The sequence below is a fragment of the Dreissena polymorpha genome, chromosome 16 (assembly GCF_020536995.1).
Source record: "Dreissena polymorpha isolate Duluth1 chromosome 16, UMN_Dpol_1.0, whole genome shotgun sequence".
NCBI lineage: Eukaryota > Metazoa > Mollusca > Bivalvia > Myida > Dreissenidae > Dreissena > Dreissena polymorpha.
The window spans coordinates 25,514,745-25,532,040 of record NC_068370.1 but is presented as its reverse complement, the minus strand read 5'-3'; the positions used below and the strand labels follow the sequence as shown (position 1 = coordinate 25,532,040).

The 17,296-nt window shown below is 33.9% G+C and overlaps 2 protein-coding genes and 1 long non-coding RNA gene across 6 annotated transcripts in view; 2 read left to right on the top strand and 1 right to left on the bottom strand.

Moving 5' to 3' along the window:
- The window catches only part of LOC127862434 (uncharacterized), a 112,316-nt gene that overhangs the window by 32,244 nt on the left and 62,776 nt on the right, over positions 1-17,296 (top strand). The window lies entirely within an intron of this gene.
- Positions 1-17,296, top strand: part of LOC127862419 (uncharacterized) — a 99,610-nt gene that overhangs the window by 25,984 nt on the left and 56,330 nt on the right. The window lies entirely within an intron of this gene.
- The window catches only part of LOC127862426 (midnolin-like), a 46,723-nt gene that overhangs the window by 16,743 nt on the left and 12,684 nt on the right, over positions 1-17,296 (bottom strand). Inside the window, exon 2 of one of the 4 annotated variants that reach the window (XM_052401543.1) lies at positions 13,398-13,485. In XM_052401543.1, the coding sequence (XP_052257503.1) occupies positions 13,398-13,485 (88 nt within the window). Of the gene's footprint in view, positions 1-822; positions 1,058-3,913; positions 4,015-13,397; positions 13,486-17,296 lie in introns of those variants that run through there. The other 3 variants (XM_052401546.1, XM_052401544.1, XM_052401545.1) reach the window with 3 other exon arrangements.

Here is a 17,296-nt window from a genome sequence, read left to right as displayed (position 1 = left end):
TCATATTAATATAATCAAATGTGTCATCATTGCTTACCATACAACTTGATTATTGGACCACACAAAAGTGTAGACTATATTTACATTGGACATGTTTACTACATTTAGATAGGTTTTCCCTTGACTTCACAAAATACTACTTTTTCCAAGGAGAAAAAATCTTCTAAAATAACAAAGAAGATTTGATGCACAGTCTATATGTGACATTAAACCACAAACCAAAGTTGGTTAACCTCAATCCTGACTTATGAACCCAAAGATTGCCAAACAAGAAACCGAAAGAAAGAAAAATGCTATAAGGAAAAGCTTCATTGAATATTACAAGCATATCATGGGTAAACAATGTTATTACTACTCATAGTAATACTGCTCCAAGTTATACATGTACAAGGCTATTTCACATAGACATACATGTACATACTTTGTTTTCCTTATCAACATTAAAAAACAACTACACAATATTAAAGTAAAATTATGACTGAAATTAACACCATCTTTTTAAGAATATACAATAATATATAACAGCGCAGTTAAATTATGCTTACACTTTGAAGGTCATAACAAACACAAAAAAACACTACACTTCACAATAGAAAAAATATTATGATAACATTAAAAATGATTTTTTTTTATACTAAAATTCTTGTACACAATTATGTGAATGTACTGGTGCAGAAAAACTCCAAAACTTAATAACGCCTATTTATATACATGTACCAGTTCAACAAATAGTTGAATAGAGCCAGTAAACATTAAACAGATAAAATAAATGTTTCATGATATATAAACAAATGTCAATAAGAGAAATTCATAATGCCTTACCATTTGAACAGCATTCGAAACATACTGTTGAATTTCCTGTACTTTATCCATACTCCAACTTTTATTACCGTCAATATCACAACGACAAACAGTGTATAAAACTTTACAACTAACAGCTTCAGTCAATTGCTATTCCGCAAGTAATGATAGCTCTACTATATACTGTATACCTCACAAGTATAACTGAACTCCCAACTGGTAACTGAACTAACCAGGAATGATTATTGATATGCGGCATCTAAAGTAACCACAAAAATGTCCCTGTGATGTAGTTATGACGTCTCTACAGATATTAGCTGGTTGTAGGCTCCACAGGAGCATTTGCCTACGATAAAATTCATTCATCTCATTCCTCTGAAAGCTTGCATGCTCTGAGAAGATTAGGCCAGAGTTTGTGTTTTATATCTTATGTTGCAGGGCCCTTCCTAATACCATATTACAAACATGTCAATAAAAATAAAAGTGGAAATAGCCATTATTTTCTTTTACAAACAGAGAAGCATTCCATCTATGAATATAAATACTGGTGTAAAGAAATAGCAAATTTTATTTTTTTTACTATTAAAGCAGCATTCCATATATGAATATAAATACTGATGTACACTGGCACTTCTTTCTGTTCACAATAATGTGTGTAAAATTATGCTTTTGCACAAGAAAAAACATGAGAATTAAAGTGAATGAAATTAATGATCCTCATTGATCATTATGTTACATTAAAATCTATTTAAAAGTCACACAAATACTGGTTATCAAACACATTGAATAAAAAACAAATCCAATGTCATTTTTTATTTGAAAAAAACAAACAAACTACTTATTTTTTTATAATTGTATACCCTCACTTTTTTTCTTTTTTTACATGTTTGTGGTCATCTCGTAAGAAATTCCTTGGAATACAAGAATGTGAAAAACAAACTCACACCCAAGAACACACTTGCATAAGGGAATGATTTACCGAAACAAAAAGCTCTAAATGACAGGTGATAAAAATTAGCAAGTAATAATTCTCGAACAGATTGCGGACCTGAAGGTTAGAGCTGTAACCTAATTCATAACTCGTTCTTATTTATGGAATAATGGATTACTTTCCAAAGGGCAACAGGATTATTTGATTGCATACAGCGAGATCTGTTACTCATTTACTGTTGCTGGATATAATTTGGTTAATGATAACTGAATTACTTGCATATTGTGCACTTTGAAAACTTAATTTATTAACTAAATTATTTATCATAATATTTTAAAATAGAATCATTTTGTATATAGAACACAGAGACAAAAAAGGAATTTTTCATATACCTTACTCACAAAGTTATATAACTTGCATTATAAAAACATTTCACATGTCGAAAATAATTAATAACAGAGATTAAAATCTAAATATTTAATATTTATAAGTTAATAGATATAATACAGAAGAAAATTAAATTGTTCTACTCGAATAAACATGAAGTCCCTGTTGACATTGAATAATTAATTTTGTTAATTCAAAATAGATTTATAAGTTATCAGGTTTATCAAGTGCTTTGTGGTAACAAATATGTTTTACCCAAAGCACCCCAGATGATGTCAATAACTCCTATATTATTCATATATAATACATGTTTCATACTCAGATAGTGGTATAAAGTACTTGATGAACTATACTATGGAGTGAAAAGATTTAAAGATTTATGACAATGAACGTGTGAAATATATCAATTGTAACTCACTTTAAGTTCAGAGATATCCATAAATATGTTCAAAAAATGCTTCTGATAATTCTACCAATCTCACTTATGTTCAACAGGTAACATCCCTATACCATCACACTTTTGCTCATGAAGTTCAGAAAAATAGAACAAAAGTAATAACTGAGAAATTGTTCATGGTAGCTGCACCCTGAATTTCCCTCATGAGAGCATAATGAATACTTGAGGTAATAATCGAAAGCAACATCAATGTGGGTTGAACTTATCCTAAGTTACTCACTAACATGACTATAGGTGACACACGTTGCACTAAACAAGTCAATATCCAATATCTGTAATGAGGCATGAGTGAAGATCAATAATCCATAAGTGTTGATAAAATATAGACGAAAATACCCCCCTCCTAAAAAAAACAACACAACAACAACTTAAAACTACATGTTATGGCCCTATTCCACTACGAAAACAAGCCCACAATTCGCTACGATTTCTCACATTTATTGAATCGGGAAGACTCATGACAGTCTGCGATTCAGTTACGACAGTGGTACGATTGAGTTACGACAAATCATGGGGTTCGGTTGATGTCTTGCGAATAGGGTCGCGACTTCACTACAATGTGTAAGAATCTACTGCGACTGTACTACGAACGATGCAGATCGGTCAGGACTAAGCAAGGACCTCACCAAATGCACCCATGAATTCGGCACCAATATCTACTGATATTGATTCTAACACGGCACGCGACTTATTTTCTATAGACAAAGAAGGAAATAAAGTGTGGGTTATTCTGCAATAAATTATGGGCGGAGCTTAATGTTTCGAAAATAGTTCCGAATAAATAAAGAAAATATTGCAGTAAAATGCACATGCTTAAATCCCGCTCTTAAAGAAATGTAAAAAATGTAGCACGTATATGAATGTAATGAAACAACAAATTGTATATTCATAGTAATAGTGGAATAACCCGATTACACACAATAGAGAAAAACACTCAAAAACTGTCCCTATTACTTACATGTTTTATTAACTGCTTGAATACACACGTTTTTTTTATCCGTTTTACAGTCTCAGAAAACATAAAAACCTATGTTTAATACCTCAATATCTTACAGTTGAAGACAATATAAACCTATAAACCAAAGGTTGTGGGCTGCAAGTACAACAATCAGTTCACGCCCACTCATTGTGACTGGCAAGCCGCCTCACAAATTGCTTGCATTGTGATATTATTTACTTATAACTCTGTCTGGTTTATAATTCAGACACACATCAATCACTACATTTTGATTGGTATTATTTTCATTTAATGTTGCATTATAATTAACTGTAGTTAATTTATGTTTAATACTGTTTTATGAGGTAAAATTACAAGCAGTAAAGATAATTTCTGTTACCTTGAATGCAAAATCTCAGGGTTTCTCCTTCAACAGTCATTAACAATGCTGCAAGACACTTCCTGGTTATGGGAAGCCAATCTAACAATTTGAGGAGACAAATTGACTTTAAAGATTCAAATACACAGCGGTCATATGCTTAGATCCTTATCCAAAACAATTACAGCACACATTTCTTCAGAGCTTTCAAAGTTAAGTATAAAATCCAATCAGATGAGTTTAAAATAAAGAAACTATTGGTTGTACAATCTATTTTATTTTCAACATTCTAATTGAACACTGGCTTACATTTCAAGTATTACTAAAACAACCATGAGACTGTTCTTTTTTTTTCTTATTAAATGTCACTGATTAAACAGCCTATTGACTTCAGTCTTTTTCATTCATATTATTACAAAAATAGAGTTTCATAAAACCACCATCCAAATTTAGTAGTCTACATAGAATAGTCAGGTTAGGCACCAGCTTTCGCTTTAGAGGTCCCAGTTTTAAACTGAAGGGCAGGCACTTTTTTAATATCTTTTCCTTGTTTTTATAATTTTCTAAATATTTTCCACATTTTGCCGATCATTTTTCCCATTTGTTTCAAGATACTTCCAAAAATTACAAAAATGTGTGAACAAGTCCCTTTAACAGTAACATATTGCAACAATTTCGCCCATATTTTCCAGGCAAATAATATTTCAATATTGAATTTAATCACTGGCTGCTTCTTCAAGCATTCGCTCCGAAGCTCCCACCCACGCTTGAGATCTATCAAGCCTTGCAAGTTCTTGCATATTTCCTGTAAGACAATTGAGGACAGAAAGGGATGGTAATGATATTATGGAAATACAAGAATCATCTGTAAAAGCATTATGTAAATACTTCAATCAGTATTTCCCAATGAACAGAATATATTAACACATTATGGAACGAAAGATGTCATTTCATTCAGCTCTTAACCTGTTCCCAGACTCAGAAGCAGTGTGAAAATGGCTATGTGCAAACAGCATAAGACCTGTCAGAACAGCCTGCGAGTAACTCGCAGTCTGTTCAGGTTTGATGCTGTTTGCTGCTCATCAGTATCTTAGAGTTGGTTATGAAGCCTTAAACACTTGAATCTTAGAAGTAAGAAAGGTCTCTAATAAAGTTTATACAAAAATTTCAGAGGGACTAAAAAATGCATTAAAATACATATCAGTGTGTCATAATACTACCATATTAGTCACTGCATGACATAACAAATTTTAATTTCAGTATTAAATGTATCTATTGTGACATCCTCAACCTTATTACCATCATGATGAAAGGCGTCATTTCCAATCCTAAGATACTGATGTAAGCAGCAAAAAGGCCATTTTCACTTTGTTTCTGAGTGGGAAAGGGTTAAATAGAAACAAAGATTTGAAAAAAAACTAAAGAGTTACAAGTCACATAATTATCTCTGTCAACAGGAAAACGTTAAATAACCACAATTGTAAAGTGACACCAAAATGTCACAAGGTACAAGAAAAAAATTGGTTGACATTTCCTAGAAAGTCTTTCCAAGCAATGGCTGATGAATGTAAAACAGAAAACCACAATAAGATAAAATGTCAAAACAACAAGGTGTCATTCATTACGGCAATTCCAGGGAAACTCACTGTTCAGAGCATCGTGGTGAAACATGTGACATAACCAGGAAAAGACTGACATAAGTCAAGATTTGAGCCATGCTCTCAGAAAACATTTAAGCTTATTGCATGTGCCTAAAATGTCATCCCAGATTAGCATGGGCAGTCCGCTTTTAACCCTTTGCATGCTGGGAAATTTGTCGTCTGCTAAAATGTCGTCTGTTGAATTTCTAAAATTAGCATTTTCTTCGATTTTTTTTCCAAAGAATACTATCAGAATAGCAAACAGTTTGGATCCAGATGAGACGCCACGTTCTGTGGCGTCTCATCTGGATCCAAACTTTTTGCAAAGGCTTTCAAAATGCAGTTCCCTCACTGAAAGAGTTAAGATATTTTTCATTTAAAAGGAGTCTCTTTTAAAGGGTAATCAGACTGCACAGGCTAAACTAGGACAACACTTTACAAATATGCATTAAGCCCTTTTTTCCCAAAGCGTGGTTCATTTGTTCACTATTGAAAAGCCACATAACACGCAGATTTTTTCCTGTTTGTTATAATGTCTTAAAAGCTAAATGTCAAAGACTTACACTAAATTCGTTTAACTTTAACATTATTTCACACTGAAATTTATAGACTGGTAATCGGCTTAGAAAATCAATCAGTGCCAAATAAACCATTGCTCCATCCACTTTAAATTTCCTTATATTTAAATTATTAATTATCAAATATCATACGATATCAAATCATATCAACTTATTGAAATTTCAAATGTTTTGTAAAACAGGTCAGCATGGTTTGTCCCTGAGGATTAGTAGGTTTTGTCAGAAATAAGATCTAGAGCAATGTTAGAAGCGAGTTTGAAGACGATAACACATGCGAGTCAAACAAATTGGCGTCTCGAGGCAGACGAAACGTTCCGCAAAAAAAAACATATAGATTCCTTTGTCGAGGTAAATAAATCTAAAACAATTGCAATGCATAGTTAATGACATTATTAACTCCATGTTTTGTTCCATGGACATCTGTGGTAGTATTTTAGATGAACTTGTTGATGGGGTGCACAGAGGGCTGGACCGGTGTTGGTATAGTATAATAAAGTGTGTATAGACCGAAAATGCAAAAAAATATTTTTTTAATTTAATTATAGCAACAAGGGTTTCAACTAAAAAAATTATTTTCTGACAGCCATCAATCAGATATGTTTAAGCTCTCCAAAATAAGATTTTAAGTGCCTTGTGCTGAAAGTTGTTAATGTTTAATGCAAGAGCTATGTCTTAGCTACGTCTAAATGCCAAAGTGGTTTATTTGTATTATTTTTTTGGCAATGCAACCGGACTCTGATTGATGGTTGTCAGAAAATAAAAAAATTTAGTTGAAACCTGTGTTAATATTATTATATTTAATTTTGGTTTTGGGCATTTTCGGTCAAAATACACTATATTATACTTTCCAACACTGTTCCAGCCCCCTATGATAGGCTGTATTGTGTTTCCAAAATGAAAGTACTGGCCCATATTGGAACAAAAACAAGTAGAAACGCATTCCATTGTTGAATCTGGTAGCAGAAAGATGGAACAACCTATACTGCAATTGAATACATAACAGTGATTTTATGTAGGTACGGTTTTGAGAAGCTAAATTCATGTTTTATTGCAATTACCCAATTCACTTGTTTGTTTTGGTACAAATACCCAATAAATTTTTTTATTGAGTGGGTATGATACTTTTGGATACCCAATCACGTTTTCCATTACCCAATTCATTCTTATTTTGAAGGGTATCACCCAATTACCCCAAAAAGCTTATCTGTAGCTCTGATCATTGGCCTTAGAAACATGAACTGAACAGACTGCAATTAGTGTTGTTCAGATTAATAACAGGTTATAACCATTTACTGAAAATAAAGGGAAAGGTGACCTTTATATTTATAACACTCCTCAACCAGCTGTATTTATATATCTTTTTATTAACCCTTACAGTGCGGGAACCGAATTTTGAAGGCCTTTGCAAACAGTTTGGATCCAGATGAGACGCCACAGAACGTGGCGTCTCATCAGGTTCCAAACTGTTTGCTATTCTGATAATATTCTTTGAAAAAAATCAAAGAAAATGCTAATTTTAGAAATTCAGCAGAAGACATTTTAGTAGATGACAAATGTCCCAGCATGCAAAGGGTAAACCTATGACAGGTCTCATTGCAATTTTGTATGGACTGCTCCTTGATCACATTACATTTACAATGACAATGAAGTAAATTTTGTCAACTCACAATTACCTGACTACATTTGTTTATAAACTAAGAGTTTATGAAAGCTTATGATCTCTGCATGAATTCCTTGCACTCACTTGAACCTGTAGTATATAATAACCCACAATAATAGTATGTAACATGTTACCCACAATAATCCCATTTTCTATAGCCCACAATTGATTAACTAATCACCTCCCTAAAAATGCCCCATTACCAAAACACCCCAGCCTACATGATCTACCATAATCCCCACCCCCTGCACTTTGGCAGTAGTGCAAAATACTTTTCAAATTTTTTTAGTATTTGTTTTTGGTAGGCATTTACATTGGTTAATTACATTGGTTACGTTAGCAAGTTTATTGACTCAAGGCAAATATAATGTATTTTACACACGAGCGAGCATATATAACAAAACCACAACATTAAATTTTTTACCAACCACAATTAGACCTTATCAGGTGTTTAATGTTATTCCCTGACATGTCTTCCTGATTAATAATCCGGTCAATCGAATAAGTAGATAATAGTTCAACAACACAAAACACCTTGCAAGCGGAATGGATGATTGAGCAATAATTATTGGAATTATGTACAGGATAGAAGTTATTGTATAATCGCCTCCCTGTGGGTTACCATATTCATGGCATTGTCTTTTTTATCAAAGGAAGTTGTTCCCAGATAATTACAAAATGATAATTTTAAAAAACTTGTCACAGACTCAAAGAATGTTTGCTTTCGATTTAATATAGAGAAAAAAACACTCCCAACAAACAAAAAATTTAAGATTTTGGTTTGATGAAAAATCATCAACCAAGATTCTGTATCAGGAAAAAATCTAGTAATTTTTGCAGTGTCTGTAAAGATTAATTTAAAGTTAAATATGTGTACATGGATTACAATATTACACCATAATATAATTTTACTAATTGTCTTCATTTTGATATGTTTTCTAAAATCTACCATTAGTAAATTTGATTTCTTTTCTATATTTAAGTATTCCTGTGATGTTTTATACCAATATTTTATCTATTTTATCATAATAAAACCTCTCAACCTTTCCCTCTCAGAAGCAAAGTAAAAATAGCTATATAATGTTCAAACAGCATAAAACCAGAAAAGCCTGCAGTAAAAGTAACACGCAGTCTGTTCAGGTTTTATGCTGTTTGCTGCTCATCAGTATCTTCTACTTCTTCTACTTTGTACTTCCTACAGTGAATTGCTGACTATTACAAGAAGGCCTATTATCGGCAGATATGGACACTGTCGAGTCAGTTTCCTGGGAAGAACCAGCACTTGGTGTCTATGGAGGAGATAATGAGAACGCTCCCTGAGTAGGGAGCGAAACTAAGAACTCCCAACCACTAGGCGGTCACTTCATCCACTGCACCACCGCGACCTGTATTCACCACAATCTTAGGGTTGGAAATGAAGCCTTTAAAGCTTGATTATACAACAAGTCTTTAATTATATTTAACTTTTCAAGGGACCACACATGCGTCAAAATAGGTATCTAAGTGGTAAAGGGTTCAAACATTCACTTAATTGCTAAACCTTGATTCAATTACCCATATATGGTCAATTCAGCAATAAAAAAGGTGTGTCAACCCACATTGTACATTGATAAATATGATACACATGATGATGTACAAACTGGGGGGGGGTCAATTGCCACTCAGTCATGCCTGTTAACAACTTAATCCTGTAACACGTGTCCACAGGAAAGGTTGGGAAGGGCAAAGATCAATTAGTTCATTTATAGACAACGAATATACAGTCAGGAATAAACAAGTATGATACTGTACATGTCAATGAGTTTTGAGCTGAGAAAATAGGGCTTAAGCATGTGTGTAAACTGTCATCCCAGCTCAGTCTGTGCAATCTACACAGGCTATTCTAAAATGACAGTTATGACACTTTCCACTTTTTAAGTTTGTTTTGTTTAAAGCAAGAATCTCACTATCAAAAATGCAGTTTAGGAGGAAAGTTTTGTTCCTTATTAGCCTGTGCAGACTGCACAGGCTAATCTGGGACAGCAATTAATAGCACACTTGCATTAAGCCCTTTTTTCCCAGAGCATGAATGAGATGTTTAATGCAAGGAGGAAGTAAAAATCATTCTTCCAATAAGAATTTACTAAGTATATTTCATGTTATTACATCCTTTATTTTTTATTACATCCTTTAAATATCAATGATACTGACTTGGAATGTTTAATGAGCATAATATTTGAATTTGAGTGTCAAATAACTAATAAAACCTACTATTCTATTATACATACAATTCAAGTTCTAACACAACTGCTATATTTAAATGTGCATAATAAACTCGTTATGTCAGACACTTGGGTGCATAAAATTATCTCTAGTTCTGGATTGATCAAGTCACCCCACCAATCAAAATGCTCAGGGTTGATCAAGTAACTCCACCAATCAAAATGCTCTGGATTGACTAAGTACATTTGTAACTCCAATCAAAATGCTTTATCCCCATGGGCAAATTGTCAACATCCTGTTAAGTAATTGTCACTGTATGAGTCTTTCTCAGGTTTTAATTCATTTTAACTGCAAGATTAACCTCTTTTGTTGTAAAAACTCAGACACCTATATAATGTTATTTTGAGATTTTGTAATACTGTGACATAATTATCTGAAAGAGCCAACACCAATCCAGTCAAATGAAACTGCCAATTTAATGAGTGTCTCAATAGACATGCATAACTAAGCAAATTGCGATTAATAAAATGCTCTTATTTTCCTATTAACTCTTTATTAACGCCTAAAAATAGACATTGGCACAATAAATACAATAATTGGGCATACAATTACAGATATTGGAATATGCCAGATTTATTCTCATGAATGGCCTAAAAATATTTTAGTTGTTCACGCCTTCTTTTCTGATGAATTAAGGTATAAAAATTGTAAATTTTAAATTATTAATATTAATTAGACATGTTTACGTTATTATATGCATAGGAGAAGAAGTAAATGCAGACAAATGTTAACAAGAAACCGTCAGAGATGGGTGATGCTCCCCAAAGGTTTTTTTGTCACAATTTTGCACTATATATTCAGATAAAAGAAAACGTCTTGAGGGCACAGTAGTTGGGGGAACAATAATTTTTTTATAGAAAATTTCAAAGGGCCATAACTCTGTGATAAATCATCCGACCAGAACCCGCTGATAATATGCATATCTCCTCTTGGTAGTGAAGCTTCCCATAAAGTTTCATTGAATTCCGGTCATTAGTTGCTGAGAAATAGCCCGGACAAGAATTGCACTATATGTACAGTTAATGGAAAATTTCAAAGGGCCATAACTCTGTGAAAAATCATCCGACCAAAACCCGCTGATAATATGCACATCTCCTCTTGGTAGTGAAGCTTCCCATTAAGTTTCATTGAATTCCGGTCATTAGTTGCTGAGATATAGCCCGGACAAGAATTGCACTATATGTACAGTTAATGGAAAATTTCAAAGGGCCATAACTCTGTGAAAAATCATCCGACCAGAACTCGCTGATAATATGAACATATCCTCTTGGTAGTGAAGCTTCCCATAAAGTTTCATTGAATTCTGGTCATTAGTTGCTGAGAAATAGCCCGGACAAAATTGTTCACGGACGGACGGACACACGGACAGACGGACGGACAGACGAAGCGGCGACTATCAAAATAAATTTTGGGGGAGCATACAAATCTTCATCAGATCAGTCTACAAGTATTGCTGTTTTAACATGTTTCAGTCTTGGCACTTTTGCAAACAATGAAAAATATCGAAATGAAATTAACCCTTTCCCACTCAGAAACAAAGTGAAAATGGCTGTGTGCAAACAGCATAAAACCAGAATAGCCTGCGAGAAACTTACAGTCTGTTCAGGTTTTATGCAGTTTGGTGCTCTTCAGTATCTAAAGGTTGGAAATGAAGCTTTTAAAACTTGAATTTAGAAAGAAAAGTCTTTCATTAAAATTAATTTTCTCAGAGCCAACGAAGACGTGAAAATTTTGTCAATTTTTTTTCTTCGCTTAAAAGATTCTTTTTAAGGATTTAGCTCAAGCAATATACATTAAATGTATGAAATGGACATTGGCTTCCTATAGCTCATGATATCAAAGCACTGAAGGCACTTAATTTGTTCGCTGTTGTGTAATCTTAGACGCAACTCAGTTTTCAAAATTATATGTTATAGCTTTTTATATCGCAAGTTTGAAATGACCACAACCCATTCAAATTTATAAAGAGTGTGTCTTAAAACACAGGTCGAGATGTGTTGTTGTTCAAATCATTGATACAGCTAATCAGTGTGCACAGGCTAATCTTATTTGACATGCATTAAGCCCCGTTTTCCCTGAAAGCAGCCAATATGTACAGATTTCAATGATAAACACTAGACTGGCCAACGTTGTCTTACAAGCTGTTAAATACACACTAGGTACTGTACCAGTGAGAACAGGCAGATGTGGTGGTTAGAGTAGACGCTTTTAGCATTCTGTCGTCTGCTAAATTTTACTGGAGTTATCCACACAGACAGTCACAGGTTACGGTTCCTTGCATAGCTAAGGCATACTGATTGTACAAAATTCGGTCTGCATTATTTGTGAGCTCACAATGCTCACAAATAAAAACCAATGCAATCGGCATAGTCTGATGTTTCAATATTGGTCGAAAAGTTGAATAAATGCTTGACCTCTATTTGTTTCGAACAAAGGCGTGTGGGCGTCCATATAGACAATAAAACTTGGCTTCCTTGAAAGGCATACTTGACCTAGCTGATATATCATTCAGTCTTTTCTTTTTATACATGACATACTTTACTTATCAAGCAATGACAGCAAACATGTGAAGGATTTAAAACAACCTACGAATGGGTCAACATTCGATGGTCAACTTCCTACAACGATTTTTAGACAGAGCAAACCACTCTTTAAGAGCCTTTAGGGCGGCATAAATATTGTTTTATCAACTAAGGCATTTACGCTTCATTGCATCTGTTATGACTGCAGTTATACTGGCTGCCTCATAATAATGCCTGTTATGTGTAAACAAAAAGCAGCCTTAAATTTACGAGGACACTTTCAGCTTTTATTGAATCTATCATTTTAAAGAAATCACTTCTAAAAACCCCCACATGCCGCATTGACACAGATTATTTTGCATGCTGTCTTCACAAAATAAGAGAATCTAATTTACGGCAATTTTTAAGAATTATTATGCCATTATCATTTTTAGCCATTTGACCTTTGAACTCTTGAATTCTATAACATGACACGCCGTCCAATGACTGTGAACAAAGTTAATGTACACAGTCATTTTTAAATCTCATAATGAATATCATACATGTAGTTATGGCCCGGACAAGATCATTTATTGCCACTTTTGACCTTTGAACTAAAAGTGTGACCTTGACCTTGGAGATATGGACGTAATTATTTCGCGCGACACACATCGCCTAATGATGATGAACAAATGTACCAGGTCATTTTCAAATCTAACGATAAATGACATAGTTATGTTCCGGACAACTTTTCGGTTAACAAGAGGGCCTGAAAGGCCCAGTCGCTTACCTGAGATAACAAGATATTATTGGGACAAATCTCCTGATTAAGCCCCATTTTCCAAAGTCTTATTTACTACTTACATGAGAACCAGTCTGCATACTGGGGACCAAGGTGATTATGCTGCCATCAATTATGCCATTCTGGAGGAGACTTCCCGTCATTAATAATCTGAAAATAAACATAAACAGTCAGATGTCAATTGTTGCTCAATAAAGAAAGAAAAATAACATGCTTAAAAGTGACCTTTTTACAGTTTGGTAAATTGATTAAATTGAAGAAAACAAGAGGGCCTGAAAGGCCCAAAGTCACTCACCTGAGATAACAAGATATTATTGGGACAAATCTTCTGACCAAGTTTCACGAAGATCGGAAAATAAATGTGGCCTCTAGAGTGTTAACAAGGTTTTACTATAGCCTTAAAGGAAAAATGCCCCACCCCCTGGCAGCCTTGTTTTTCAACCAACCAGCATCATTTTTGAACTCGTCCAAGATATTATCGGGATGAATCTTCTGAACAAGTTTCATGAAGATCGGACAGTAAATGTGGCGTCTAGAGTGTTAACAAGATTTTACTTATAATAGCCATATAAGGAAAAATGCCCCACACCTTGGAAGCCATTTTTTCAAGCAAACATAACTATTTTCGAACTCATCCAAGATATCATTGAGAGCAATCTTCTGACCAAATTTCATGAAGATTGGACAATAAATGTGGCCTCTAGAGTGTTAACAAGGTTTTACTATAGCCATTAAATAGCCATATAAGGAAAAATGCCCCGCCCTGGTGGCCATGTTTTTAAAGCAACCAAAACCATTTTGCATTATAGGCTAACAATAGTCATAAACATGACTTGGAGTATAGTGCTTTGAAACACAAGTGTGATATAATTCCCAAGAATTAGTCATTCATAACACAAGAAAAAGTCATCGAAATTAATCTTATTGGTGCCTATCTTCCCTTCCATATAATACAATTATCATCCTAAGATTACAGACATTTGATAAAACCACCTTCAGTCATTTTCACACTAAGAGCATCTTGCATTCAAAATAAAAATGAAAATTGAGAGCAGGATAATTAATTTGTTTTAGGTAATGAATTCTGTGGTTACATTTTAAAGGTTGATGGCTCTTGCTCCTGACTATAACTGATCAAGTCACCTTTTACCACTTAGTATTTTGATGTGTTTGTAGTCCCTAAGAAAGTTAAATTTAATTAAAGAACTTACTAGATTCAAGTTTTAATGGCTTCATTTCCAACCCTTAGATACAGATGAGCAGCAAACAGCATAAAACCTGAACAGGTATTTAATAAAATGTTAACTTTCTAAAGCCTACAAATGCGTCAAAAACATTTCGATATGGGAAAGAGTTAGAAAATTAATCACACACAAGACATTGCCTAAAAACTACAAAGAGTTCAGTGACCTGGCAATTGAATCACTTTCCTGACCGGGCACACAAGGTAAACAATGCAGGAGGCCAGTATGGCTTAAAAGGAACAATGTAGGTCAGTCTTTGTTCGGGTAATAACCTTACAATAATAATCCAATACCAGTATCTATATGTAGGTGATATACAATAACAAGTTCAGATAGGTTAATAGCAATTGTGAAAATACGGAGCTTAAGCAGGGGGATTGAACCCATGACCTCCAGAGTGGTAGTCAGACACTCTAAACACGTTGCTTAAGACCTAGCCCAACAGCAAGCTGTTGGAAGCGACCTTAAATCACTACATAGCATATTAAAGGTACAACAAAACAATGTATAAAATAATACAGGGTGGGGGGGGGGTATATGCTGACCCTCTCCCAGTCCAGACCCTTATGTTTTAGAAAACAAAAACAAAAGGTTCATGCCCTTTAAAAGACTCAATGTTACATGTAAGTAAGTTACATAAGCACTTGATGCAAATATGTGCTCAAAGCAACAGCGTTCAAGGATTTAAATCACTGAAAGAAATAGTTGTACAATATTCCTTAACTGTCAAATAATTGTGTGTACATCTGAGGATATACAGTAAGTTTTGTGTCTTCAAGCATAATTATTTTTTTTAATTACATCCAATTATTTATTTTTAATATATTTAATTTCCTATTATTTAGTATTATTCAAATGAGGCCAGTAACTGAGTCCAAACAATGCTATAAACCTTCCATGGTAATAGACATTTACTCTAAAAAATTATGTCTTTTTTTAATGTTTTCCTTTTTTTACATTATTCCAATTTCATGTATTTTGTTTTCTACAGCGATTTCTTTTTGCCGAATCGGGAAAAGTACCACTACTAGCTCAATTTGGAAAAAAAGGTCGCGAAAAATCCTCAAATTGGGAAAAATCTCGTTGTGAAGTCTTCATATTGGGAAATTCAGTGTATATTAATTTTATGCTCCCAAATTCTTTAAAATTGATAACTTAGTGTTGTTAAGTTGTCAATATTATAATATTTACAAAGCTTCAAGCCATAGAGCTGCATAAATTAACTAAATGTTCCATTTTATTTTAAAAAAAAATTGGGGGTGGGGTGAGGGGAAAACCTTAAATTGAGATTTTTGACAGCAATTGGGAAATTTGTAGTTTGTCCTGATTGGGAAAGTGCTGTTTTCCGGTACTTTATAAAGAAGGAAAACAATCTCTGTACTAAATTGCTATATTAAAGTATGGTCAGTCAACACAATGCCAATTAAACCTCCTTGCCTGGTCATTGACACATACTCATAAACAAATGTGTCTTAACTTGAGAACCTCAGAAGTTTTAATATCAGATAAACTATAAGCAAGTAAACAATACTCTGATTTTTTTTAACGATTTAATTACTTTCATTGCAATGTTAGATAAATCATACATCAGGAAGTGCAAAAAATTGGCATTTTTGGTTTAACAATCCAGTGTTGAAATAGTTATGCGCCTCAAATAAGTGACAATAAAAACTGACAGTAAATGGACAGAAGCAAGTAGCAGTCTGTCATCATTGCATAACCTTTAAAGCAGTTTCAAACACATTATGTAGTATGATTGATCAATCTGAGGGAAGAAAAGATCTGTCATTGAATGTCGAAGCCATGTGACCTATATTTCAACCGTCAACGCTATGTCCCATTACATTTAATGTTACCTACTTTTTATTACATTAAACTTAATACCCCAACCGCACACTCTGTTTTAAGACCATAAAACAAAACTGGCTCGAGTGAACTTTTATAAATTAACTTTTATTAAGGCAAAAAAGTCTCTTTTTTACGTTCTCCCCCACAAAATTTCATGGAGACAACCTTTACAGCCAGGTATAGAGAGTATTCGGTGCATGGAGACAACCTTTACAGCCAGGTATAGAGAGTATTCCCTTTACAGCCAGGTATAGAGAGTATTCCCTTAACAGCCAGGTATAGAGAGTATTCCCTTTACAGCCAGGTATAGAGAGTATTCCCTTTACAGCCAGGTGTAGAGAGTATTCCCTTTACAGCCAGGTGTAGAGAGTATTCCCTTTACAGCCAGGTACAGAGAGTATTCCCTTTACAGCCAGGTATAGAGAGTATTCCCTTTACAGCCAGGTATAGAGAGTATTCCCTTTACTGCCAGGTATAGAGAGTATTCCCTTTACAGCCAGGTATATAGAGAGTATTCCCTTTACAGCCAGGTATAGAGAGTATTCCCTTTACAACCAGGTATAGAGAGTATTCCCTTTACAGCCAGGTAAAGAGAGTATTCCCTTTACAGCCAGGTATAAAGAGTATTCGGTGCACTAAATTGAGCAGGTCCAACTTCATTTAAATCTGTACGAGCACTAAAAATAATTAATGTGACACTTGAGGTTATATATACATCTTACATACATATACAATGACAATCTGTTACCTTATTTAACAAATCAACTTGTGTTAGAATGACTAAGGAAGTTACCAGGTGTACAAAACTGAATATTAAGTGTTGCTACTTTCAAAATTTAGCTTATGAGTCGCTTATGGTACAAAATTAC